Source organism: Alosa pseudoharengus, unplaced genomic scaffold, assembly GCF_046254945.1.
Source record: "Alosa pseudoharengus isolate Yale_2024_CS ecotype anadromous, Long Island Sound unplaced genomic scaffold, YU_APseudo_1.1 YU_APseudo_1.1_scf_19, whole genome shotgun sequence".
NCBI lineage: Eukaryota > Metazoa > Chordata > Actinopteri > Clupeiformes > Clupeidae > Alosa > Alosa pseudoharengus.
In genome coordinates, this window is record NW_027468657.1 from 23,403,888 (window position 1) to 23,430,073 (window position 26,186).

A 26,186-nucleotide genomic window follows, 5' to 3' on the forward strand; every position below is an offset into this window, starting at 1 on the left:
CATGCCTGTCCTCACCCCCCCCTCTCTCTTCTTTTCACTCCTTATGCCACTCCATCTTCTTCTTCTTCTTCTTCTTCTTCTTCTTCTTCTTTTCTTGTCTTTCTTTCTATTTTAAGCCCCAGTTCTCAGCCCACTCTCATATTCTCCATTCTTCCATATCCACCTCCCTCTCCCTCTCTCTCTCTCTCTCTCTCTTGGTTTTTGCACACTCTCTCTCTCTCTCTCTCCTTCTTTCCATCTCTCTCTTTTGCTCTCTCTCTCTCTCTCTCTCTCTGTGGACTGGATGTCAAAGTTAAGCTTCAGTAAACCCCGGTGGGCATCGAGAACAGCTTGAGTGTCAGCATACATATGATGAATCAGACACACACACACACACACACACACACACACACACACACACACACACACACTCACACACACCAGCATTTGCCCTCTTGAGATCCTCAGGAGGGATCAGGGCTGCCTTTGAGATTCCGACTCCTGAACGCACACACGCACGCACACACACACACACACACACACACACACACACACACACACACACACACACACCACAGACCATGATCAGCTGCTCTTCACACAGCAGCATCCGGAGGCTGGAGGTTTTAGTTGTCAATAAACCTCAAAAACACCCATGCATGTTTCAGCGCAAGAATGCCTTGTGTTTTTTGGCTTTGGCTTTGGCTTTGTTTTTGTTTTGTTTTGTTTTGTTTTGTTTTGTTCGCGTTCACTGTTTTTTTTTTCTTTTTGGGAAAAGGTTGTGTGTGCCCCCTGCAGGCATTCTCTCTTCTCCTCTGTGCTGCTGCCAAAACCAGTCGCAGTCTCTCACAGCCTCCCTGGAGAGACCTCTGCAGCTGGATGGGGGGCCAGGCTAGTGAAAGAACAGATAGAGAGGATAGTAGGGAGGATGTGAAAGGTGTGTGTTTGTGTGTACGTGTGTGTGTGTGTGTGTGTGTGTGTGTGTATGTGTGAGTGTGTGAGTAAGTGTGTGCTTGGGTTTGAGTGTGTGTGTGTGTGTGTGTGTGTGTGTGTGTGTGTGTGTGTGTGTGTGTGTGTGTGTGTGTGTGTGTGTGTGTGTGAGTATGTGTGAGTATGTGAGTATGTGTGTGCTTGTGTTTGTTTTTGTATTTATAGAACACGGGAAAAGCAGAGAAGAGGTGTGAAGGAGAATGGCTACAAAGGTGCTGTGTGGGGAAATGCAAGAGGACGTTGAAAAAAGAAAGAAAAGATGAAAAGAAGAGAAGAACGGCAGAAGCAGAGAGGACAAATGGAGAGGAGAGGAGAGAACGGAGGTCCCTGCACTGACCTGAAATCCACAGGCCTGGCTCTGGCCTTACAGTAGAGCAGCAGCTTAGCTGCCCAAGCCGAACCTGCCTTTATTAAGCAGCTAGAGGTGGAGAGGAGGAGGTGGAGGAGGAGGTGAAGGTGTAGTGGGGTGGGACTTAGGAAGTGCTGATGCCGGCTAACCTTCCCGGCTGTGGTTCCCATAAGCCCCGGTGGTCACACCCCTCTGTCGTGCAGGCAGCAAGTTGACCCACATTTTCCTCCTTCCTCCTCGCCCTGGGCACTCAATCGCCTGCAACCCAGAGGGCTCCATCACCATAGCGACCTTTCGATTTCACATTTTATTTTACTCCGGCATGCCAGATGTTGACGGGGAGGGAGTCGTTGTGGGATGGGGGGGACACACCAGTGCATCATGGTATGGTTATGAAGCGCTTCAAAGATATTGGCTCAATTGGACCAGAGGAAGTAGTATGCTTGCAGGGAGACACACACACACACACACATCCACACACACAGTCCCCCCACTCATCCTTCTCATTTATTCAACTTAGCAGCCGAAATCTCTCAGACAAGCAGAAATGAAGTGGTGATATGATAATGAATTTAATTCTGTTTTTATGTATATGCAGACGACAGCAGAATAGAGAATGAGGGAGGAGACACTGGGAAAAGCAGAGAGAGAGATGGAGGGAGAGAGAGACAGAGAGAGAAAGGGAGGGGAGGGAGGGGGAGGGAGGGTAGGAGGGAGAAATAGAGAAATCTTTAAGTAATGTGCACTTCCTTCAGATGCTCCGTGGCTGTCTGGCTCTCTGAGATGCTTAAGACTCCACTGGGTCTAGCTGGCTCTGATTTCCTCTGTGTCCGCCCATGGGTGTGTGAGTGTGTGTGTGTGTGTGTGTGTATGTATATGTGTGTGTGTGTGTGTGTGTGTTTGTGTGTGACATGTGACGTGCTTGTGTGTGTGTTTGTGGTTGTGTCTGCGATAGTATTTGCTTTCCTAATCTTGTTTGTGTGCATTAGGGAGTGTCTATACCTATATCGTATGTGTGTGGATAAAGGTGTGTGTACAACCTTCCCTGCTAAGGTGTGTGTGTGTGTGTGTGTGTGTGTGTGTGTGTGTGTGTGTGTGTGTGTGTGTGTGTGTGTGTGTGCAAGCAGCTCAGATTTCCATCAGGATCTTCTCTGCATCAAGGCAAGGACACCGAGCTCCCCAGTCCAGACGCTCCGGTCTGGCTGTGAGAAATAGATGGGGTTTTTAGTGTGTGTGTGTGTGTGTGTGCAGGGACACAGGCTGATGGCCCTTGTGCAGCATTATGGCCTGTCAAAACACACATGTTTTATTTAACCTGATGGAAGAGAGGTCTACAGAGGGATCAGCTGACAGGCAACGCATTAGCAAGCACAAGACCACACACACACACACACACACTCTCTCTCGCACACACACACACACACACATACTTTATCCACTTTACACACACATACACACACACGCTAGGTTATTCATCCAAAAACACATGTACCCAGATTGCCCATTAGTTTATATCCACATACCGTACATATTACAGTCTCAGTCTCGCAGAATAGCATGCTCATGTGTTCACAGTCACACACACAAACACACACACACACACACACACACACACACACACACACACACACACATACACACACACACAGGCCACCAACCACCCACTCTCAGGGCTCTACAGTGCGCCCATTTCACTCACACATGCGAGTAAAAATGATGGGATGCGAGTGCAAAAAAATATTTAGGCGCACTGGTGCGAATGACTTCTAACCATGTCAATGTTTGTCTACAAAATACACTGCAACATCGAGAAACATTACTGGTGCAAACCATAGACTCACGTCGCGAATGCAGCATAAAAACTACACCTCCCATCAACGTTAGCAGTTTCGCGTTGTGACTCGCTAGTAGTCGCTTCTATCAAATCCAAGAGCGCGCAGAAAAAGCGGAAAGTTAGACTAGCCAGCCAAGATGCAAAGATTGAAGAAATTAGTGCTTCTATCCACCGAATTCATCGGATATAGGAGGAACAGGATAAGATTCTGAGAATGCAGTGAGAGAAGGAAAGGTAACCTAACATGCCTTTTAGCCCAGTTGACGTATTGGCTGCAATATGCAAAATATAGCTGTAGCGAACAGGCACAAAAGTAGCTTCCCGTAATACTCCCATTTTATTCAAAGGTAGAACGCTACTGACAACTCCAGGCTTCCACGCATGCTTGTTTGTTTACACCGAATACAAGCTGAAGTGCAAAACGAAAGTAGGCCTAACGTTTGCCTACTGCCCCCATCAATGCAGATATTTCAAATAAAAAGTAAATGTATAAAAAAATATATATATCCTTGATTAGCCTATGTTGGGTTTTGTGGAAGAGAAAATGGACTGTTTTAGTAGTAGTATTAGGCAGTATGCAGTCAGATAGGTCACCATGGGCATATTTGGATTAGCTACAGATGGATTCACAAATAAACAAATTAGCCTATATTTGGCAGGATACTTGATATACAGGCTAAATGCAAATATGGCAATGTATTATACTATTTTACATTAACAAAATGTAGGAAAATAGAACAGACTGAAAATAAAGTAGGCACTGATCTTTAAAATCCTATTTTCTGTAGCCTAAATGTTGTCAGTCATTCTTAATATTCGCAATTGGTGCACTGGCATGTTTAAGTGTTAGCTGCAGTGTAATGTAATGATTATGTTTAAGTTAAGTACAGAACTGACTGTGCGCCCACATTTTTGTCTGTGCTCCTAAATTTTTTTAACTTGGGCGCACAAATGCTCCTGGAAAAAAATGTTAGCGTAGAGCCCTGACTCTCTCCCCCTCTCTCTCACTCACACACACACAGCCACCAACCACCCACCCTCTCCCTCACACACACACACACACACACACACACACACACACACACACACACACACACACACACACACACACACAGTCAGCACCAATCCTCACACACACACATAGAGGAGTATGCCTGTGAGCAGGTGGTGGTGAGAGGCATATTTGTCACCTGGGCTCCTGTGGAGTTGGCTGGCAGTGCGGGTGATTGGCTGGTGATTGGCAGCGCTCTCTCAAATGGCACATTAATTGCCATCAAGTCCCAGCAGCAGGGGAAAAGGTGCATGAAGCACCAAGAAAAGTATCTGGCTGCCTCTGTCGCAAATAACTCCCCTCTCTCCACACACACACTCACACACACACACATACTCACACACACACAGTGCACACAAAACACACATACCACACATATTTTAATTAGGAGTGTTTGTTGGTTAGAAGGTTGCAAGGAGGGTCTACCCAAGGTTCTTAACACACACACACACACTAGCACACAGAGACACACACTTAGCTGTCCATCAAATCCGATGATGACGTGTGGCCATTGCTCTCTTCTCCTCTTCTCTTTAATCTTACTCTCCTCTTCCCTCCTCTCTCCTCTCCTCCTCCTTTCTCTACTCCTTCCTGGTTTCTCTTCTCCAATCCTCTCTTCCTCACCTCTCCTCCTGTCCTCTCCTACTGGTAAGCTGAGCTGTGCTGTGGACCTGTTGAAGGTCAGCCGGCTGGAGGCTCAGGTCTGCTCTCCTGAGTGCTCAGCTCTGTGGCTCTGGCTTGATTAGAGTTGGATCCGCCGCTCAGTCTGATCAAAAGAGCTGAGGATTGGCTCGGCAGCTCCAGTGAAGTAGGAGCTGAAGAAAAGGCCTACAAATGAAGCACACAATGGCCTTTCATGTGGCCGTCAGAGCAGCTGTGTGTGTGTGTGTGTGTCTGTCTGTCTGTCTGTCTGTCTTTTGATAGCCTTTTTAAAGCTACTGAAGCAGTGTGTGTGTGTGTGTGTGAGTGTGCGTGTGCATGTGCGAGTGTGTGTGTGTGTGTGTGTGAGTGTGCGTGTGCGTGAGTGTGCGTGTGCATGTGCGTGTGCGAGTGTGTGTCTGTGTGAGTGTGCGTGTGCGTGTGCGTTTGCGTGTGTGTGCGTGTGCGAGTGTGTGTGTGTGTGTGTGTGTGTGTGTGTGTGTGAGTGTGCGCGCGTGTGTGAAGCTGTTCCAGTACTGGACCCCATGCTGTGCAAGAGCAGGTGTAGACCCCAGAGAGCTTGTGTGTGGATGGTCATGTGTTACTCACAGTGCAGGTTTTTGTTTCATCTTTCTTTGTTCATAGGGAGTTGGTGTGTGTGTGTGTGTGTGTGTGTGTTTGTGTGATTGCATGATTGCATAAGTGAAGGGGGGAAGGGTTCTGGGTTTGTATAGATCTCCATCTCTTGTTTATGCATTTCATCAGATTGGGAGAAGCGGTAGGTATCCTGGCCCTGTCTCAGAAAGAGAGAGAGAGAAAAACATGGGGAGAGTGAATGTGTGAAAGAAAGATAGGGGATAGAGAGAGAAAATGAGAGATTGAGAGCAAAACAGAATGAGATAAAAAAAAAATGCTAAATTAAATCAAAGCAAGACAAGCCAGCGTGTGAAAATGACACAATAAGTGTGATAAAAAGACGCACACTGTGCAACGGATATGGAGAGCGCAACGTGAGACAACAGAAGGCAGGAAGCAAGAGAGAACAGACACACCAAGCAGGAGAGAGGGAGAGAGAGGAAGAGAGACAGAAAGAGAGAGAGAAAGAAAAGAGACAGAAAGTGAAGGCAAAGAAAGTTCTGGTCCAGACGAGAGGTGTGTGGTTTGGACGTGTACAAATGAGATGGTGCGGATCGTCACTCAGAAACTGGCCATTTTCATGACTTTCTATAGGTGTTAATAAATCACCTTCTTCAAGCAGCTCTCCAGCCACAGAGGCCTCACTCATGTCGACGAGTGTTATGTTATGGGTTTTGTTCGTATGGCTGTTTCAGGATGAACCTTCGAATGAGTGCATGCATCAGAAAAAAAACACAATTATAATGGGTGACCACCATGACAGCCACACTTCAAAAACAGAGCAGTGGAGAGCAGGACCCGATCGGTAGCCACTCTTGCATTAGCATAAATTAGCGGCCGGTGGTCTGGTCTCCTCCTGGTGGGGATGAGGAAGACGAGCACTTGTCTGGCGCTCGCTGATGAAGCCCATGGCTGACATAATGGGATTTTTTGACGAGGGGGAAGTGCTCCGGAGCCGCGCTGACAGATGGAATAATTGAACCTGTCAGTTGCAATTTAACATGTTCTATTTATTTACTAATTCAGCCCCATGAAAATAACGAAATAAATAAAGAAACAAACAAATGGAGAGGCCTAGAAAGGGTGGCTCTTTTTTTTTCTTCCTTTCAGCTGTCACGGATTAGATGTTTTCTCTCTCTCTCTCTCTCTCTCTCTCTCTCTCTCTCTCCTGCTTTCCATTCCTGGCATGACAGAAAATGTGTATAAGACCGTATTGCCTGCCACCCACTGAGGCCTACACTTCCTGCACCCATGACAAAAAGAGACAGAGGGAGAGAGAGAGAGATGGAGAGAAAGGGAGATGGAGGGGTGGAGGAAGGGAGGGAGAGGGCCTGTATTCTGCGCCCACTCTGATCGCTGTTATTGCTTGACATTTTGGAGGCAGAAGGGAAGCAGGGTTGCCGGGTAGAGCACAGAATAATTTCTCATGCAAACTGACCTTTGCCTTTGTGTGTGTGTGTGTGTGTGTGTGTGTGTGTGTGTGTGTTTGTGTGTGTGTGTGTGTTTGTGTGTGTGTGTGTGTGTGTGCGCGCGTGTGTTGGTGTTGTGATTGGTGTGTCCGTGCATGTGTGTGAGTGTTAGTGTATGTGAATAGAAAGCCACTGTATGTGACTTTGTATTACAAATATGCTAAATGCTTCTATTTGGGTTGCATTCACTCTACTGTTCTTTTCTAGACAAAGGAGACCTCTTAGATCCACACACCTTCTTTAACCTCATAACCCTGCCTGTCCCAACAGGTGAGACTGGAATGGCCCACCGACCTGGCCGTCAACCCCATGGACAACTCCCTCTACATCCTGGACAACAACATCGTTCTGCAGGTCTCGGAGAGCCTACAGGTGGGTATCAGCACAGCTTAGTGTCCAGTTTCTGTCTGTCAGGTGTCCAGGTATCAACAACAACAACAACAATAACAACACATTACATTTATGACGCTTTTCTAGGCATAGATTGTACATCTAATGAAGGTATATTAAAACTATTTTGTTGTCAGTATAAATATCTCAAGCAGAGTTTCAACATGAACAGAAGACAAATGACCAGTTGTCAAGTAATATCCTACAGGTATGTCATTGTGGTGGTCCTAGAAGCAATTTAATTTCTTACTAAATAAACCACTGGCTGCACTTTAAACTTGTTTTTGAATCTACTCAAGAATCAATGACAGATTCGGCCATATCGGTGTAATTGGTTAGTTCTGGAAAATGCAGAGTAAGGCTGTTGTGGCGAAGTGCCAAACCCCGAAGTAAACAGTGATGTAAATGAGGATGGAGTGACGCAGTAGAGCAAAGGAAGTCTTCCTGTGCCCTTAACCATGAACCAGCACAAAGCACTGAATCACATACTCTTGCTATAAGTCACCTGCCTGCGGGAATGCAAGGAGAAACACACACACACACACACACACATACACACACACACACACACAGCTACACACACACACACACATACACACACACACACACACACACACATAACGCAAAAGCCAGGCAGGCTAGGCTATCACTTAAGGGGTGGAGGTACGGCCGAAAGCTAAACGTAAATAGCTTTTGTTGCCAGTGAACAGCTTAGTCCAAAGCTAAACAGCCATGGGGGCTAGCTTTTCATTGCTAACACAAAGCTGAGTTAAATAGCCGTGGGTCCTCCTTTAATTGCTAGTACAAAGCTAAATGACCATCTTTCCCAGCTGCAATTACGAGCACCAAGGTTGGAGGAATGAGGTTCAGTAAATCATTGCTGAAACTGAAAAAAAAAACATTTCTAAACGTACCAAAGCCATGTTATTGTAAAGCAACAATGCAAAATGTGTTTCACAATGTTTTTGTACATTCCATTCCTGAAACGGATGAGCAATAATCATAGCAAGTGCAATAGTACTTGAGAAACTTGATTACTTTAGTAGTAATTTTTTTCCATGACTGCGCTTTGCATGCGTAATCTGACTCCCAGAGAGCAGCGATACTGTGAAAGAGGAAATTATGTAAAAAGATGCAATTTCCTCAAAGCTCAAATCATCTAATAACAAGTTTGGAATTTGAGAGTTAACAGTAACAATTCCCCAACTTGCTTGTCTCTTCCCCAGGTGCGCATCGTTGCCGGGCGACCCATCCACTGCCAGGTGCCAGGCATAGACCACTACCTGGTCAGCAAGTCGGCCGTCCACTCCACACTGGAGGCGGCCAAGGCCATCGCTGTGTCGCAGTACAGCGTCCTGTACATCGCCGAGACGGACGAGCGCAAGATCAACCGTGTCCAGCAGGTCACCACGAACGGCGAGATCTCTGTCATTGCTGGAGCGCCCGCTGACTGCGACTGCAAGATCGACCCCAACTGCGAGTGCTTCTCAGGTGGGATACGCTGGGTGAAGCCGTGCTGGACACACACACACACACACACACACACACACACACACACACTGCACAGAGATATATGGACAGAAAAAAATGTAATAATGGGACGCTGAGGCATACTCAAATACAACAAATATTTATTGCCATAGATGACAATCAAAAAACATTAGTAAAAACCTTTGAAAGTATTACAACTAGATATACCGCAGAGCGGTACAAAATATGACCGCCGCCCAGTCCAGCTTCGCTGCGCGGCGGTTATAATTATGAATGGTCTGTATGTGTGTGTGTGTGTGAGAGAGAGAGAGAGGAGAGAGAGTAGGCTAGGGGTTTGGGGACTCTGTGTGTGAATATAGGCTACTCTTTGTAGCTATGTATGATAGTCTGTTTGTGTAGGCTATGTGTAGAAGAGAGGGAGAGAGAGAGAGAGTGAGTGTGTGCGTGCAAACTGAGGTGTTCGATCTTCCAAAAAGCCGACATCCAAAACAATAAAAATTGTCTGCACTGACCGAATAAACTAGCCATTTTTTGTTTATTTTTTCTCCATTTTTCATGGTCATGATGTAATAATGTTCAACCGTGAATCTTCTGGGTGGTTCATCTGCATTTTTGGGGAATTCAAAGTTCTTAATTTGCACAGGGCCTTTTTTTTAACGATTTCAACTCGTTCTGCATCTCTTACGGTGTCTGGCCATAACGCAGGGTCGTCACTGATAACTGTAGCCTAGTGCTAGGTATTGTGTCAGGGGCAGGGCTACTCACGTACTGGTTTCGTTTGCACCCAAAGCTTCTGCTACTGAAATGGTGTCCGTAGCAGCACCAACAGCACCAGTGCGGACTTCGGCAGTGACAGTGATCCCTTACGACTGTTTCACTTAGATCAACATCATAATCATCATCATCATCAGTAGAAGAATAGCCTATGTAGTAGGCTACAAGAGCTATATCCAAATGACTTTCTTCCGTGGAAGAATTCTTCGACTGGAAGAAGTTGGTTAATTTAGGCAATTTCTTTCTAAATTCTTCCTCCTCGCTTTTTCTTTTTCTTTTATCACTTCCACTCTGGAAACGTTTCATTGCTGTCAATCGCTCAACTCCACACCTCACCAAGACCTCGTTCATAGCTAGTTGCTGCTATGGTGACAGAAAGCGGACCTGCAGTCATTTGATTTTATGATGAGTTTATGAGCAATCATGAGGCAAAATATTTTTTCAATCTTTATTATGGATTAGAATATATTGTTTGGATGCGGTGATCATTTTATTTAAAAAAAAAAAAACGAAATACGATACGGGGATGACGAGGCCCCCTGGTGGCCGAGGCCCCAGGCAATTGCCTGACCATGCCTAATGGCAGGTCCGCCCCTGTATGTGGAAGCCTGTTGTAGTTGAAGAAATTATGCAGGGTATGGAGGCCGAATGTGTCATAGATTAAAAGATGGAGGCACTTTCACATAATCAATCACAAAGTGCTGCAGGCCCAAACAAGTGAAAGCTAACTATTAACATTGCAAAACATTCTGTCTGGAATCACCAATAAAAAAAACACCTAAAGTTCTCAGATTTTTCTTAACGGATAAGTATAGTCCTTCTTGCTGTATACCTTATTAACATGGCCATTCTCCATAATGCATATTCGATCTCTTATGCAAAAATGCAGATAGCTTAAGAAACTTCCTGGTCCATCTGAACTGCTCAGAGCCAGATTCTGGGACTCTTAAAAACTCTGCACACAATACAGACAGTCAGGCGTGGGGATACCCATATCATTAGCGTACAGTACATATACAAGTATGCATAGCCCACATATGCATACGGAGAATATGCAGTGCACGAACACAGAATGTGTGTGAGAGAGGAAGAAAGAGCGAGAGATACACCCACGCACACAGACACACACGCACACACCACACATGTGTGCGCACACACACACACACACACACACACACTAGAAGTGTTTTCCAGGTCAGCTGCACAGCAGGGGTACAGGAACAGCTAGCACACATGCACGCAGAAACACACACGCACTGATGCACGCATTCAGATCCACTTGCTCCAGAAAGGAGGAGGCCAATCAGTGACTACACCTACTCTGTCCTACAAACTCTACAGGCACATTCTCAGACACCTATCCCCTAGTTAAACAAACTACACAAAATGCACTACATTATTACAATGGCTCGTCACTTGAGCACACATGCAAGGACATGTATATTTACACAAACACATTTACTCTGTCACACATGCACACACACTCTTTTTCACACTCACATTCAAACCCACACACACCCTTACCCTCTGACTCTCACACATGCATGCACACACACACACACACACACACACACACACATACACACACACACACACACACATAGACACATAGACACACACACACACACACACACACACACACACACACACACACACACACACACACACACACACACATACTGTACACACACACACACAAACTTAAAGAGCATGCCTCTAAGGCCACTCCAGCAGTAGTGTGAGGAATAAGATCTACTATATTATTCTCCGTCTTTAGAGGAGCCCTGCCAAAGCAGAGAGGAGACACTGAATAATTAATCTACTCCACTGGATCATGGGGCGACATCACGAAATTATGTGATTGTCACGGTGACAGATATATATATATACATATGTATATGTATATACGTATATATATATATGTGTGTGTGTGTGTGTGTGTGTGTGTGTGTGTGTGTAAAAACGTTGTCTTCATCGCTGGGAAGCTCGTTATATAAGCCAAACTTTGTTCTGCGGTTGTGCAGTAAATGCAATTCACATTGCCACCATTTTTCACCTTTAGATGATAAACAAATACATTGAGTAGATGAGAGAGGCAAATCTATTCACAGTCCGTTTTGCATGCTGTCTCTGTGCACGTCTGTGTGTGTGTTTGTATGAATGTGTGTCTCATCAGTGTGTGTGTGTGTGTGTGTGTGTGTGTGTGTGTGTGTCTGTGTGTCTACAAGTGTGTGAGTGTGTATTGATGTGCATGCCTTCTGTCACCATTTTCAAAAGCGGGGATCAGTCAGTGTGAGGCCATGCCGGGTAGAAAGACAGGGCCAGCATGGGTCCAGTCCTAGAGCCCCCAAAGTTATCCAGCGCATCGCAAGCAGCCCAGTAACTCCTCCCTACCCCCCACCCCCCCAGGCTGCTATCACACCCTGACAGAAGCGAGCGACACTGAGCGGGGTGGCGCGCTGCACAGCTTAGCACCGGAGACGGAGGGGGAAATCAGCATTTGTTGAATTTTGCTTTGCTACTTGTCAGAGATGGAGATTTATCAGCTCATTTGGAGACACAGCGTTTGTCTTTTTTAGGTGGTGGAGATAGGAGGGAGGCATGGTGGAACGAGGGGGGAGAGCCTGTGGATGTTTGAGGGTGTGACGGGGCAGAAAGATTTGACTGTTGTTTACTTTGTTTTTCAAACACTTTGTTTTGTGATTTTGTTGTTGTTGTTTTTGAATATTTTCCATCATGTCATGCTGTTAGAGATGATTACTCTCCTCTCATCTCAACAAGCTTCCTATTCCTCCACAACAACCCCCCCCCCCCAAACACACACACACACACAAACATATATATGCATATATACGCACATATACATACAGAGACATGCATACCCCCTTGCTGCCCCAACTTATTCCAGTAACACACACACAGACACACACACACACGTACACACCCACAGGCCTCTTGTCGCTGTTCACACATTGGCATCTCTTTTCTCTCACTTCTTTCTTGATATAATGGTATGCAACTCTCTCACATTGATGTGCACATATCCACATATCCTACCTCCTGCCTACACACACACACAAACACACACAGAAACATACACGCACACACTAGCCATCATGTTCAGCTGGTGCAGTCCTACACACTCACTCAGGGTGTACAAATCTGTGTGAAAATTGAAAGCTCTCTGGCCGGTCACAGCTGTAAATTCATTAAGGGCTCCAGAGGAAACAGTAGCAGTGGAGGAGAAGAGAGGAGTGGAGGAGAAGAGAGGAGTGGAGGAGAAGAGAGCAGTGGAGGAGAAGAGATGAGGGCCACAGATAATGGCCTATGCAGATTACACAATTTCAGCCCGATTTTGCCACCACTTTTTCGTAGCCGTCAAATTTCCAGTGTCGTGCCCGAATATGTAAAGTCGGGTACAACGTCGAAGGAGGAACACGTCTTGTAATGTGACATTCAACACCTAGCGGGTTATTGTCTGCAATGTTCCACGACTCCACAATGTCATCATTTTTGGTGTCGTGTGTACACTGACACTACAGTATGACGACATGCGACGAAAAGGCTACGATAGATAGGCTACATGATCTTGTAATGTGGCCAATCTTCCGACCAAGATGCGGCAAGAATTTGTGGTTCTCTGATCGCCTTATATGACATGGTCAACGTCAACCACAAAAGGCCATCGTGGTAGACAAAAAATTGTGTAATCTGCATAGGCCATAAAAGAGATAAACATCCTTACACTCAGTGGGAGCCAGCTGCCTCATACCTTTCTACTTTTTACTCTCTATTAGTTTTCTTGATTGCTTAAACAGAAACATTTAAAGATACCCACAGTTAGTGAATGAAACCTTAAACTCAAACAGCAAGCCTTCAACTGCTCAGATCTGCACAACTACACAGTAAGAACATTCTCTGCCTCACACATTTTGCAAAACACCACACACAGTAAGTTGCAAAACACGTATCTATTTTAGACAGAAATCTAACATGATCATGTGACATCCATTTCCATTTCAAGACACTGCCTTTCAAAATATCCCACGTAAGGCCCAATTGATCAAACACAGCCACAGCCACTGTCTTCTTGTACTGAATGGTTTTCCCATCATGCTCTATCAATATCTCTGAACAATTCAATCAGACTCAGACCATATGACTCATGTGTGTCCTACAATGACACATTTTGTTTTTATTCATTAATAATTGTATAGTTTGTTGTTTGATGGGTTTCATTTTGCAAATGATCTGAGGTGTTCTGCTTCTTGGGTGTGAGGTTTTTGTTGATTGTGTTTTGTGGGTTGTAAAAATGGGTCCAGTTTTCAAAATTGTGCTAAGAAATTGGGGGGGGGGGGGGTCTCCAAGCTCAGTCTCCAAGCTGTTTGCACAGTCCTGGTTTTGTAAATTGGAAACACACAATGTGACTCAAGCTATTCACCACCCCAGTTAGTCAACAGTAGAAGCCATGTAGAGAAGCGTATATTGGATACGCTGCTAAGGGTCAAATATCAACAAAAAGATATCAGCGACCTTTTCATCATTCATTTCAACCTTTATTCTTTATTCTTTTCTTGTAAAATATCCTTCTTTATTCTTATTCTTGTAAGATCTCCTCGAGGATATGAGTGACTCACTTTTTAACATTCCTTTTATGATTCTGTTTCTTCTGTTTTGTCTTTTACATGGCCGACGCCGTGCAGGAGATGGAGGCTATGCCCGCGACGCCCGCCTGGAGGCCCCCTCCGCCCTCGCAGTCTCGCCCAACGGCACGCTCTACATCGCCGACCAGGGCAACATCCGCATCCGGGCGGTGAGCGCCAACCGCCCGCGTCCCACGCCCGCCGGCCTCTACGAGGTGCCCTCGCTGCCCGACCAGGAGCTGTACGTGTTCAGCGCCAACGGCACGCACCTGCACACGCGCCACCTCATCACCGGCGACTTCCTGCACAACTTCACCTACGACTCGGCCGAGGGGCGCCTCAGCGCCGTGGTGGCCAGCAACGGTCAGGCCGTGCACGTGAGGCGGGAGGGAGGAGCAGGCGGAGGAGGTGGAGGAGGTGGGGGCAGTGGTGGAAGTGGTGGTGGTGGTGGAGCCCCCTTGTGGCTGGTGGTGCCCGGCGGCCAGGTGTTCTGGCTGAGCGTGAGCATGGCGGGCAGCCGGGCGCTGAAGCGAGTGTCGGCGCAGGGACACGACGTGGCGCACCTGTCGTACCATGGCGGCACAGGTCTCCTAGCAACCAAGAGCAACGAGAACGGCTGGACCACTGTCTACGAGTAAGGCTTTTCTTTCCCTGATGTTCTTGTGCTTATTTTTCTGTCCTTATCTCTCTCTCGTGCTCTCCTCACATATCTTTCTTTCCTCTAGTCACTCACTCTTTCACACTCCATTACTGGAAAGGCTTTGTATCAGAGGTGCATTGTTTGTCAAGCTTTCAGAGAAGCTCACTCTTACAGATGTTCATTCTGACAACTAATGCTGCGGAATAATGCTGCAAAATCTGGTGCAATTAGAGATGTCATTTTTACAATTTGAAATCCCTCTCAGAGAGACATATGTTACATTCCCATCTTAAATCCCCTGTGGTAATTGCTTGCCAATGACAGTATTACTCTGTGGCTCTGCGGATAAGGCAGGGTGCTTTTCTCTATTGTTCTTTACTGCCATCTAGTGGAGGGTATGACACACATTCAGTCATTAAGTATACAAACGTTGACCTGGCCTGCCACAGAGATTTAGTTCTATAGGTAAACATTTACATGCAAGTATTTTATCATTCTGTTGTACTAACTTGATCTGTACTGGTAAAGCCTGCTGTGTGGACTGTATGTCTACTGTATACCCAAGCTTTACCTCGTGGAAGTAACTGATCCAGGGTCAGTATTTGAGCTAATCTTTTGACGTTAAAGGAATAGTGGGTATGAAGCATCAAGTCTGATGTTATGTATCAGTGCCCCTGTTTGAAGGTAGATATCCCTGGCCAGGACCAAATCTTGACCATCGCCCAGTGCTCTCTCACGTGGGCATCTGCCTAAATGCCCTCCTTGTCCCGTCTGTCTTCCACCCATCTGTTTTTTTTAATCCATTTCACCTGACATGCTCCTAGACATAGTTTCCTATTCATGATCCTAAAACATATTTGACCTTTATATTGTTGTTTGTTTGAGGCAATACAGACCAATGTTGCTGTTGTTGTGTTGGCCTTGGCAGATACAACAGTGAGGGCCACGTCATCAACGTCACCTTCCCCACGGGGGAGGTCACCAGTTACCATGGCAGCATGGAGAAATCCGTACGGGTGGAGGTGGACAGCTCCAACTCCGAGAACTTCGTCACCGCCACCAACTTCTCCGCCACCGACACCATCTTCACCTTCCGCCAAGGTAGACCATCACTGGTGACCAAACACCTTTCTGTTTTTTATCCCTGTATTGTTTTATCTGAAGTCGCCCGCAGGCTTTCACTCATTGCTGATCTATTTTTGTAAATAATAAAAAAGGAAAAAACAATCTCACAGACTTACACATCCCAGAAAAAAACAGGCTGCCTTTCCGCTGATGGGTGTTCTGCTGTTCTGCTGTTCTACTGCTGCTGTTAAACTCCCATTGCTATCAGAGCAGGGGAAGCCGAAGCGCTGTCTTCCCTCTGAAAAGAGCCGTTTCGAAGTGGGTGGGTTTGCATGTTGTAGGAGCCTCGTCAGTTTTATCTCTCTGTTATAAAAAGGATTTATTTATGCACATTAATCATTCATTAGTATTCCATGCTTTCTCTCTGTTCCTGTATCTGTTTCTTCTATCTCTATCTCTCTCTCTCTCTTTCTCTCTCTCTCTCTCTCTCTATCTCATCTGGCCTTGCCAAGCAAATGTAGCAATATTGTAACAGATATTGATTTTTTAATGTAAGAAAGAAAAATGCCAACTGTGATCAAACAGACTTGTTTTTTCCTTCACTCAAGGGGGTTATCTTTTGTGTTATTTGAGACGCGGCGCGCACAAAAGGACGAGTGCGGGAGATGCATAGAGAGAGAGAGAGAGAGAGAGAGAGAGAGAGAGAGAGAGAGAGAGAGAGAGAGAGAGAGAGAGAGAGAGAGAGAGAGAGAGAGAGAGAGAGAGAGAGAGAGAGAGAGAGAGAGAGAGAGTAAAAAAAGAGCAAGAGAAACAAAGGGACATGTGGAAGACAAACTTTCTCTAAAGTGAGATAAGGAGATAGGGGGGTGACAGAAGGTGATGTAGAGTGAGTGGGATGTAGAAAATGTTGCGACAGTGCAACAGAAGAGCTTTTGTCTGTGTGTGTGTGTGTGTGTGTGTGTGTGTGTGTGTGTGTGTGTGTTCGGAGGGTCTCAGCATGTCTTACACATAGAGGGATGGGTGCAACCTGGCCACCTACACACCATCCCAACCGCATATACAAACAGCTCAGCCGACAGGCGGGAACAGATGACATCACTCCCCCCCCCCCCCCCCCCCCCCGTCATAACCCCCCCAAACACACACACACACAGGCACACACACACCTCCGTCATCTCTGACTGGGTGCTATCCCACCCCTGCTTTCAGAAAGAAAGCCCAGAATGACACCCCCTTGCTCACACTCAAACTCACTCCCTCAGCCCCCCACTGTGCTTCAGTCAAGCAGGAGGCAGGGGGAAGAAAATCAACAGACATGATTAGCACATCACAAGAGGCCTAACGAAACAACATAATTACACAGGTGTAGCAACACTCTCGCTCGCTCTCGCGCGCGCGCGCGTTCTCGCTCTCTCTCTCTCTCTCGTGGTCAGTGGGTCTGGCTGGCTGTAGATGCCGCAGGTCTCTGTCGCGCTGAGCCGAGCCGTTCTGTTTGTTCTCTGGGCAGTTGGGTCGCGAGCGACTGTAAAGGTGGGGGTGGAGGGGTGTGACTTCAGACGACCACCTTCCACTTCTAATGTGTGAGAGATTTTTGCAGAGGTGTGAACAGCTCATCAGAACAAGACGTGTTAAAACACACACACACACACACACACACAAACACACACGCCCACCTCTTTCTTACCACTTTTTGTTGTTCAATGATGAATAGCATGTCACTGATACGCATTGCTGATTGTATGTATAAGAAGTAGGTTTTTACACTATTCCTTCATTACAAATATATTTAACAATTGTATTGCCTTAGTGAATTATACGCATGTTTATTTAACACACACACACACACACACACACACACACACACACACACACACACACACACACAGGCCAGTATGAGTCAGTGTGTGTATGTGTGTGTGGGTTTCTTTTTCATATTGAGTCTGCCAGTATGTGTTTTTGTCATTTTAAGTGTGTGTTTTTCCCATAATAATGATGCTTGGTCACATTTAGGGCCTGTCTACACGACGCTGTTTTTTTTTGAAACAGGTGAATTTATTTTGTCGGTTAGGCCTTGCGTCTACACGACCTCAGCATTTTAGGGGGCTGTAACCGTTTTTGGAACCAGGTTCTGAAGTGGGATTTTTTGAAACCGCCGGTTAACTTAGACGTCAAAGCCGGACATATTTTGAAGACATAGCCTCACCCCTCAACTCAGCCACGGCACTCGACCTGACACGCTGCTTGTCAGAACAAACCAAACCATCTGTTTGTCATATTAAAATGTTTTTTCTTTCCCCCTGTCATGATTTACTGTATGTGCACAAGATATCAGCCTTTTTGCACCAAAATGAGCAGCATCTAAGAGCACATCATCATCATCATCATCATGTGCTTTTAGTGTCTCTTCCATGACAGACACATAGACAGGCGGACAGACTCACGCAACACATCTACAACTATAAATCACCACAAACTAGTTTGGAAAGCAACATCCGACCTCACACCTCCGACACATCGTACCATCCAATAAGGCCCCCCCATACACACACACACACACTCACACACACACACACACACACACACACACACACACACACACATGTCCAATCACGCCCACCCACCATCACCTCCATCCACACACACACACACACACACATATACTTTAAGCTTTTTTTTCTAGCACTTTAATTTTTTTTTACTTGCTGGCTCTCAATGTTTTATTCCTGTACCTGTCCTCTCACATCTCCCTCTCTCCCTCTCTCTCTCTCTCTCTCTCTCTCTCTCCCTCTCTCTCTCTATCCCTCCCTCCCCACCTCCCTTTCTCTAGACCACGCTCAGAACAGCTACCGCGTGAGCGCGGACGGCTCGCTGCACGTGACGCTGGCCAGCGGCATGGAGGTGTCCCTGAGCACGGAGCCACACGTGGCCGGCGGCCTGGTCAGCCCAGCCCTCAGCCGCTGCAACATCTCGCTGCCCAGCGAGCACAGCCCCAGCCTCATCGAGTGGCGCCAGCGACGAGACCAGGCCCGCACCAACTACTCCACCTACGAGAGGAGACTCAGGGTGAGGGCCTGACCACCACCATCGCTCTACCGCCCACACAATCATCATAATCAGCACTAGTCATGGCCTGTGTTTAGAACACCCACTCATCCACTACATAGTGCACTAGTAGAACTCAATAACTACAGTGTTTACCATTATATTGTGGATTATGCAGTATAGTGGACAGCTACATAGTGGTTATCACTATATAGTAAACTATAGTGTTTATCATTGTATTGTGGATTATGCATATGCAGTATAGTGAACAGCTACATAGTGGTTATCACTATATAGTAAACTATAGTGTTTATCATTGTATTGTGGATTATGCAGTATAGTGGACAGCTACATAGTGGTTATCACTATATAGTAAACTATAGTGTTTATCATTGTATTGTGGATTATGCATATGCAGTATAGTGGACAGCTACATAGTGGTTATCACTATATAGTAAACTATAGTGTTTATCATTGTATTGTGGATTATGCAGTATAGTGGACAGCTGCATAGTGGTTATCATTACATGGTGCACTTTGTAGTGAGTGGGAGGTTGTTCAGAAGGCACTGCCGTCTTGTAACTCAATCATCTCAATTCACTCTCATATTGTAAAGCCCATTGGTACAATTTAGATGAGAGAGCAAGGAGCTATAAGTCATTATTTTAGAATGATTTTTAATGACTTGCATCTGCGTCTTTATGATCGTTATTCTGATCATCCTTGTAAAATCACCATCATTATTAGTCATCACATCCTGCTCAGCACAGACAATCTCTTGGTCACGATCATGAATGTCTTAGGGGACATGATTATCTTGTCATGATTGTCCACTGTCCCATTTCAATCACAACGATCACCTCACTGGAAACCATCAAGATCTTTTAGCACTGTTCATTGAATTAGCATAAACAAACAATGAACTCCAGCACTTGACGCCATATTAATTGCTGTCATCAGAGATTTATTGAGGTTAACTCCTGCTTTTGATTGAATTGATATAACAGAACCTTACTCATACACATTATGAGATTAGTTTTTCAATCAGCGTCCAAACACACCAGGGCCCCCTTGTCTAAACTAGCGCCGGAATAATGAGTGTCTATTTGAGTCAGCAGAAAGGACTAAACAAATGCCTGGATAAAGAAGGGGAATGAGTTCACTCTCACTCTCAAAAGGCCTCATCACAACATTATGACCTTATTGAGTCACACAGAGTGCACACACACACACACACACACACACACACACACACACACACACACACACACACACGCCCCAATCCCCGACTCACTGTTACTGTGACCACAGTGACCACACACTGCAACAAACACAGTCTGCAGTGGAACATGTGTGTGCATGTGTATGTGTGTGTGTGCATGTGTGTGTGTTATTGTGTGCTCAGACACATTGGTATACGCACAGGACACAGCCCACTCTTCGCTCACACGTTCCAGTCGCAGTGTGTGAAACAATGTCCTTCAGCGTCGCCGCTTGGAAAGAAAGAAAGAAAAAAAGAGAAACTTCTGCTATATTGTCAGATTTAATGACTGCTAATAACAGCCTCATGGAAATATTGAACAGAGCAGGAAAATGACAGGGTGCCAAATGTCAATGGTTTTCTGAGCAGCAGGGGAAAGAGTGAGCGAGAGAGCCATTTAAAACACCTCCAGAGTTCATTACGGGACCAAATCAGCACGTACAGTACACACAGCAGGCTGGCCAAGCGGCCAAACAATGGCCCAGATTAGTTGTCCTGCCTGACACCTCATGCATTAGTTTCTCATATGCAATGTTTACGCTTGACTTGTGTATGTCGCTAACCATAAATCATTAGGATTCTGTCATCAGAGGTATTATGGTGAGAGATGTTAATTTGGATGCATCGGAGTCTTCTGTTGCTACTAAGATGTATCACAAAATTTGCCTTACCACAGACATCATTAGGGGGCTTTAAGAGAATGTTCACATTACTCACATACTGTAATTGTGTAGTGTTTATAATAAATATATTATTAGATTGGATTTTTTCGTCATTGGACAAATAAATACTTAAAGAACGAAATGCATCTAACCAGAAGTGAGTAATAGGTCTAATAATATATTGTTAATAGGTCTATTGTCAATATAGTACGCTATTGATATATATGATGACAACATAGATGTGAATATGTATATATACATTCAGTAACCATAGTACAGTAACCATAGTATGCTTAGAGTATACATGTTGAAATTTGAAACACTGGTGCTACGCTCTCGGCCTTAAGCACAGCAACCACAATGGCCAAGCCCTCTCGTCATACCCGGCTCTGCCAGAGGATCTTTGCAATAACTTCTCAGAATTCATTTTGAAACCCAGAAAAATATATTCATCTACATAATATATTCTTTCAAGTCACCAAAATCCTAAATAAACGTTCTAACTTTAGAATGACCCACAGTCGCCTCGATAGAACTCAATGTATGTAATAAGGTGAATAGGCTATATTTATGAAATAAACCACCACACCAATCATGAGTTATTAAAATTATGATGATGAAAATACATAACTAACCCATAGCAAATACATAGCCCATAATTCAAAGCAGTAATGTCTGAGACCCCCAGAGAGAGTAAGTGTGAACAGGAAGTAAGTGTAAAGTGTGAACAGGAAGAAAAATGAGGCTCCCATCAGAGCTGAAGTGCACCAGAAAAAGATCTGAGTCCTCTTTCCCTGTTTGGTTCTTTTAAAAAGGATTATATGTAAAAACCCCCTGTGTGTGAGTTTTTGTGTGCTGTCTTACTTTACCGTGTTCCTTGACCTGGACAGTGGACTGTTTTTCTTAATTTAGCCTGTTGGATTTTTCCTCTACCCGATGTTTATATAAAAATACAATTGCTCTCTGCACTTGAGTCTCATCTGTTATCAGCATATGCTGTATATGTATGTACATATGCACATTAGAAGTTAAACTTAACTAACACATACAGTGTTGGTATTATGTTTATTTGCGTAATTGTGCCTGTGCACCTAATGCACCTCTCTTGTCATTGATTTTGACCTGTTTAACTAACAAGCTGCCACTGATTCTGAGTTCTGATGTTTACCTGACAGGCCCATAACCGAAACCTTCTCTCCATCGACTTTGACCCGGCCACACGGATGGGCAAGATCTACGACGACCACCGCAAGTTCACTCTGCGCATCTTGTACGATCCCCAGGGCCGGCCGGTCCTGTGGTCACCTAGCAGCAAGTACAACGAGGTCAACGCCACCTACTCTGCTACGGGTCAGGTGACCCACATCCACCGCGGCAACTGGTCCGAGAAGCTGGAGTACGACAATGGCAAGCTGGTGTCGCGCACGTGGGTCAACGGCAAGATCTGGACATACTCATTTGTGGAGAAGGTGTGATTACCCTTACCTGGGGTCCTGTCAAACACCAATGGGTGGAGCTCTTGATTGATCCTAATTTGTTTAGCTTTTATCCCTGGATGTTGTAATTAGTACTTTTAATGCAGTGTTAATGTAATGCAATATGTTTTTTCTTTGCGCTGTTATGCTGAATAACAGTGCTATGGTTACCAAAGTGCTTAAGTACTTAGAGGGCTCAACAGAAGCCCCAGAGGAGGTGTGAGGTGTCTATTTTTATATTTAATGTATTATATATAAAGTTGGTAGGCAGTCATACCCTATGTGTTATTCTAAATGGTCTAAACTAGGTATCAGTCGAGTCGTGTGTGTGTGTGTGTTTGTAATCGGGTGCTCTACTCTACATGCACCCATATCAACTGAGCATGCATGTAGTTTGTATGAAGGAGTCAGCCCCCTTCTCAACATCGGTCCACTCTCTCCGTTTGACCCTTGCAGTCCATCATGCTCCTCCTGCACAGCCAGCGACGCTACATCTTCGAGTACGACCAGACGGACCGGCTGCTCTCAGTCACCATGCCCAGCATGGTGCGCCACAGCCTGCAGTCCATGCTGTCGGTGGGCTGCTACCGCAACATCTACAGTGCGCCGGACAGCCGCGCCTCCGTGATGCAGGACTACGCCCAGGATGGACGCCTGCTGCAGACGCTCTACCTGGGCACAGGCCGCCGGACGCTCTACCGCTATACTAAGCAGGCGCGCCTCTCCGAGATCCTCTACGACACCACACTGGTCACCTTCACGCACAACGACTCGTCCGGCGTGGTGAAGACCGTCCACCTTACACACGAGGGATTCATCTGCACCATCCGCTACAGACAGATAGGTGAGGGCTGCAAGGGTCTTCAGGGTGGGGTCCAAAAGTTAAATGTATTGCACTGCTGCTGTGCTTTACACTGGGTTGCTGTGGATACATTTATCTGATGCATTGAGAGCAGTGTATATACAGTATGAATGGATAACACAATACCTTCAGACAGCTGTATGTCATCCGGTGATTCACTTCAGCTTCAGTAGATACTGTGGTGAGTAACACAAAAACAGTTTCACCTGTGTCTGTTTGGCATTACCTCAGGTTGGTTAAGAGTCGAGATTCATTAGCATTAACGTAGACCAGTCATGGTGGCTTGCAGTGTTTATGCAGACTTCGCTGCGAAGCAGCTCTGTGGGTATATACGGCGTCGTGTTGATTTTTTAAATTACTTCCCGCCGCGTGATGAGATTTAAATATTCAGGAGACGCTCCAATCACACTTGCACTCTGGGGTACTGCACTAGGTGTCTGTAAAAGATTTGCCGATTTTTTTGGGAAGGGCTTTTTGGGTTTCCCATTTTGAAAAAAAGAGCCTCTTCGATTCTGGCACCACATTCCCGCGCCGTCTGATACCGTTAATCATTCTGACCCTGCCTCCAGCTCTCCGATTTATCAGTTCGTCCTCGGGCTGCGTGGAATTTAACCTTCCCAGCACACGTTATCCATTTCCCCCACATCAAACGGCCCTTTTGAGACGGCCCTGATAATGCTAATTGCGGCCCGAAACGAGCGATCAAACCAGATGAGAGCGAAACAATGAGCAGAGAGCTTGATACGGAACCGCAGAGAGCTGAAGAATGAAGCGCCACGCACGCGCGCGCGTGAATTCCGTCCGCCGTCTCAGCACCGGCTGTGTGTAATGTTATGTTGGTTTTTACTATACTTCTGGGGACATTTCCTTTTATGTGTGTTTCAGCCATGAAGGGACCAGACTCATCTCGCTCTTTAATGACCGAGCGCAGTCATTCTCAGAGGCTCCAGATTAATTTTATTGCCAGGGTCTTGTTTTAGAAAAAGGAGACTGAGTTCGGTCATAGCCTGCCAGATCCAGAGAGCAAATAGGAAGTGTGATTTACGGTGTTCTTAAAATTAATGTCCCAGCATTAAAGGCTGTATTCGCCAATCATAACTGTTGTTGGCCTGGCCCATTATGCAGTTTAATTAAAAGCCAGGCATTGTGTAGTTAGAACATTACAAAGCCGGGGAGCATTGAGAGGTGCGAGGGCCCTCAGTTGATGTTAATTGTTTGCAGATTATCATTAAATACATTAGAAGAATGCTTGTTGCATAAATGATTAATGCTGGTTAATCTGCATATGAGATTTATTGGGGCTTCACAAGAAGGATTTTGGGGCTAATGTGAGAATATCCACTGAGAGGTTTTAATCAGAAAACATGATTCGTTTGTTGTATTATTTTTGTGCAACATGGATAATATTATTTTGTTTTAGATCAGTGGTGGGTTGGAGGTTTTGTCTTCCATTCCTCTGGGTCTCACTCCTGTTTCGACTGCTCCCACACAGGTCCTCTTGTGGGACGGCAGATCTTCAAATTCAGTGAGGAGGGGCTGGTGAATGCCCGCTTTGACTACAGCTACAACAACTTCCGCGTGACCAGCTTGCAGGCCACCATCAATGAGACGCCACTGCCCATCGATCTCTACCGCTACGTGGACGTGTCTGGCCGCGTGGAGCAGTTCGGCAAGTTCAGCGTCATCCACTACGACCTTAACCAGGTGATCACCACGCACGCCATGAAGCACACCAAGATCTTCAGCGCCTATGGGCAGGTGGTGGAGGTCCAGTACGAGATCCTGAAGTCCATCGCCTACTGGATGACGGTCCAGTACGACGCCTGGGGGCGCGTCACCACCTGTGACATCCGCGTGGGCGCCGACGGCAACATCACGCGGCGCTCATACGAGTACGACGCCGACAGCCAGCTGCAGACGGTGCTGGTGAACGAGCGGCCACAGTGGCGCTACAGCTACGACCTGAACGGCAACATCAACCTGCTGAGCCAGGGCGCCAGTGCGCGCCTCACGCCCATCCGCTACGACCTGCGCGACCGCGTGACGCGCCTGGGCGAGATCCAGTACCGCGTGGACGAGGACGGCTTCCTGCGGGCGCGCGGCAACGACATCTTCGACTACAACTCCAACGGCCTGCTCACGCGCGTCTACAACCGCGTGTCGGAGCGCAGCGTCCACTACCGCTACGACGGGCTGAGCCGCCGCGTGGCCAGCCGCTCGGGCGACGGCCAGCACCACCTGCAGTTCTTCTACGCCGACCTGGCCGACCCGACGCGCGTCACGCACATGTACAACCACACCAGCGCCCAGATCACCTCGCTGTACTACGACCTGCAGGGACACATCATCGCCATGGAGATCAGCAGCAACGAGGAGTACTACGTGGCGTGCGACAACACCGGCACGCCCCGGGCCATCTTCAACAGCCGTGGTCGGGTGGTGAAAGAGGTCCTCTACACGCCCTACGGGGACATCTACCAGGACTCCAACCCCTCCTTCCAGCTCATCATCGGCTTCCACGGAGGCCTGTTCGACCCGCAGACCAAGCTGGTGCACTTCGGCCGGCGGGACTACGACGTGGTGGCCGGCCGCTGGACCACGCCCAACTATGACGTCTTTGGAGAGCTCAGCCGCAACCCCAAGCCCTTCAACCTCTACGCCTTCAAAAACAACTGTCCGGTCGGGAACATCGAGGAAGTCACGCAGTTCACCACAGGTGAGGTTGACCTTTAGAATTAAACGCTGTGGAGACCTGAGTCCGGTCGATACAGCAGAGGCTTAAGTCCTTGGAGCTGTGTCTGAACAAAATGAACAACTCTGCTCATTACTGCTCTTAGAGAGCACTGAGTAGTGTATCTCACCCCTACTGCCAGGAACAGACATATTTGTTACTCTCTAAAAGTGTTGTGGTGAACACACACTGTTAGTGAAATG

At 46.4% G+C, this 26,186-nt stretch overlaps 1 protein-coding gene across 2 annotated transcripts in view; it reads left to right on the forward strand.

Moving 5' to 3' along the window:
• LOC143133157 (teneurin-1-like) overlaps positions 1 to 26,186 on the forward strand; it is a 176,375-nt gene that overhangs the window by 148,014 nt on the left and 2,175 nt on the right. For both annotated transcript variants that reach the window (XM_076292927.1, XM_076292928.1), the window contains exons 23-31: positions 7,218 to 7,319; positions 8,564 to 8,828; positions 14,306 to 14,644; positions 14,699 to 14,879; positions 15,814 to 15,986; positions 18,778 to 19,013; positions 22,091 to 22,384; positions 22,847 to 23,234; positions 24,745 to 25,968. In XM_076292927.1, the coding sequence (XP_076149042.1) occupies positions 7,218 to 7,319; positions 8,564 to 8,828; positions 14,306 to 14,644; positions 14,699 to 14,879; positions 15,814 to 15,986; positions 18,778 to 19,013; positions 22,091 to 22,384; positions 22,847 to 23,234; positions 24,745 to 25,968 (3,202 nt within the window). The remainder of the gene's footprint in view (positions 1 to 7,217; positions 7,320 to 8,563; positions 8,829 to 14,305; positions 14,645 to 14,698; positions 14,880 to 15,813; positions 15,987 to 18,777; positions 19,014 to 22,090; positions 22,385 to 22,846; positions 23,235 to 24,744; positions 25,969 to 26,186) is intronic.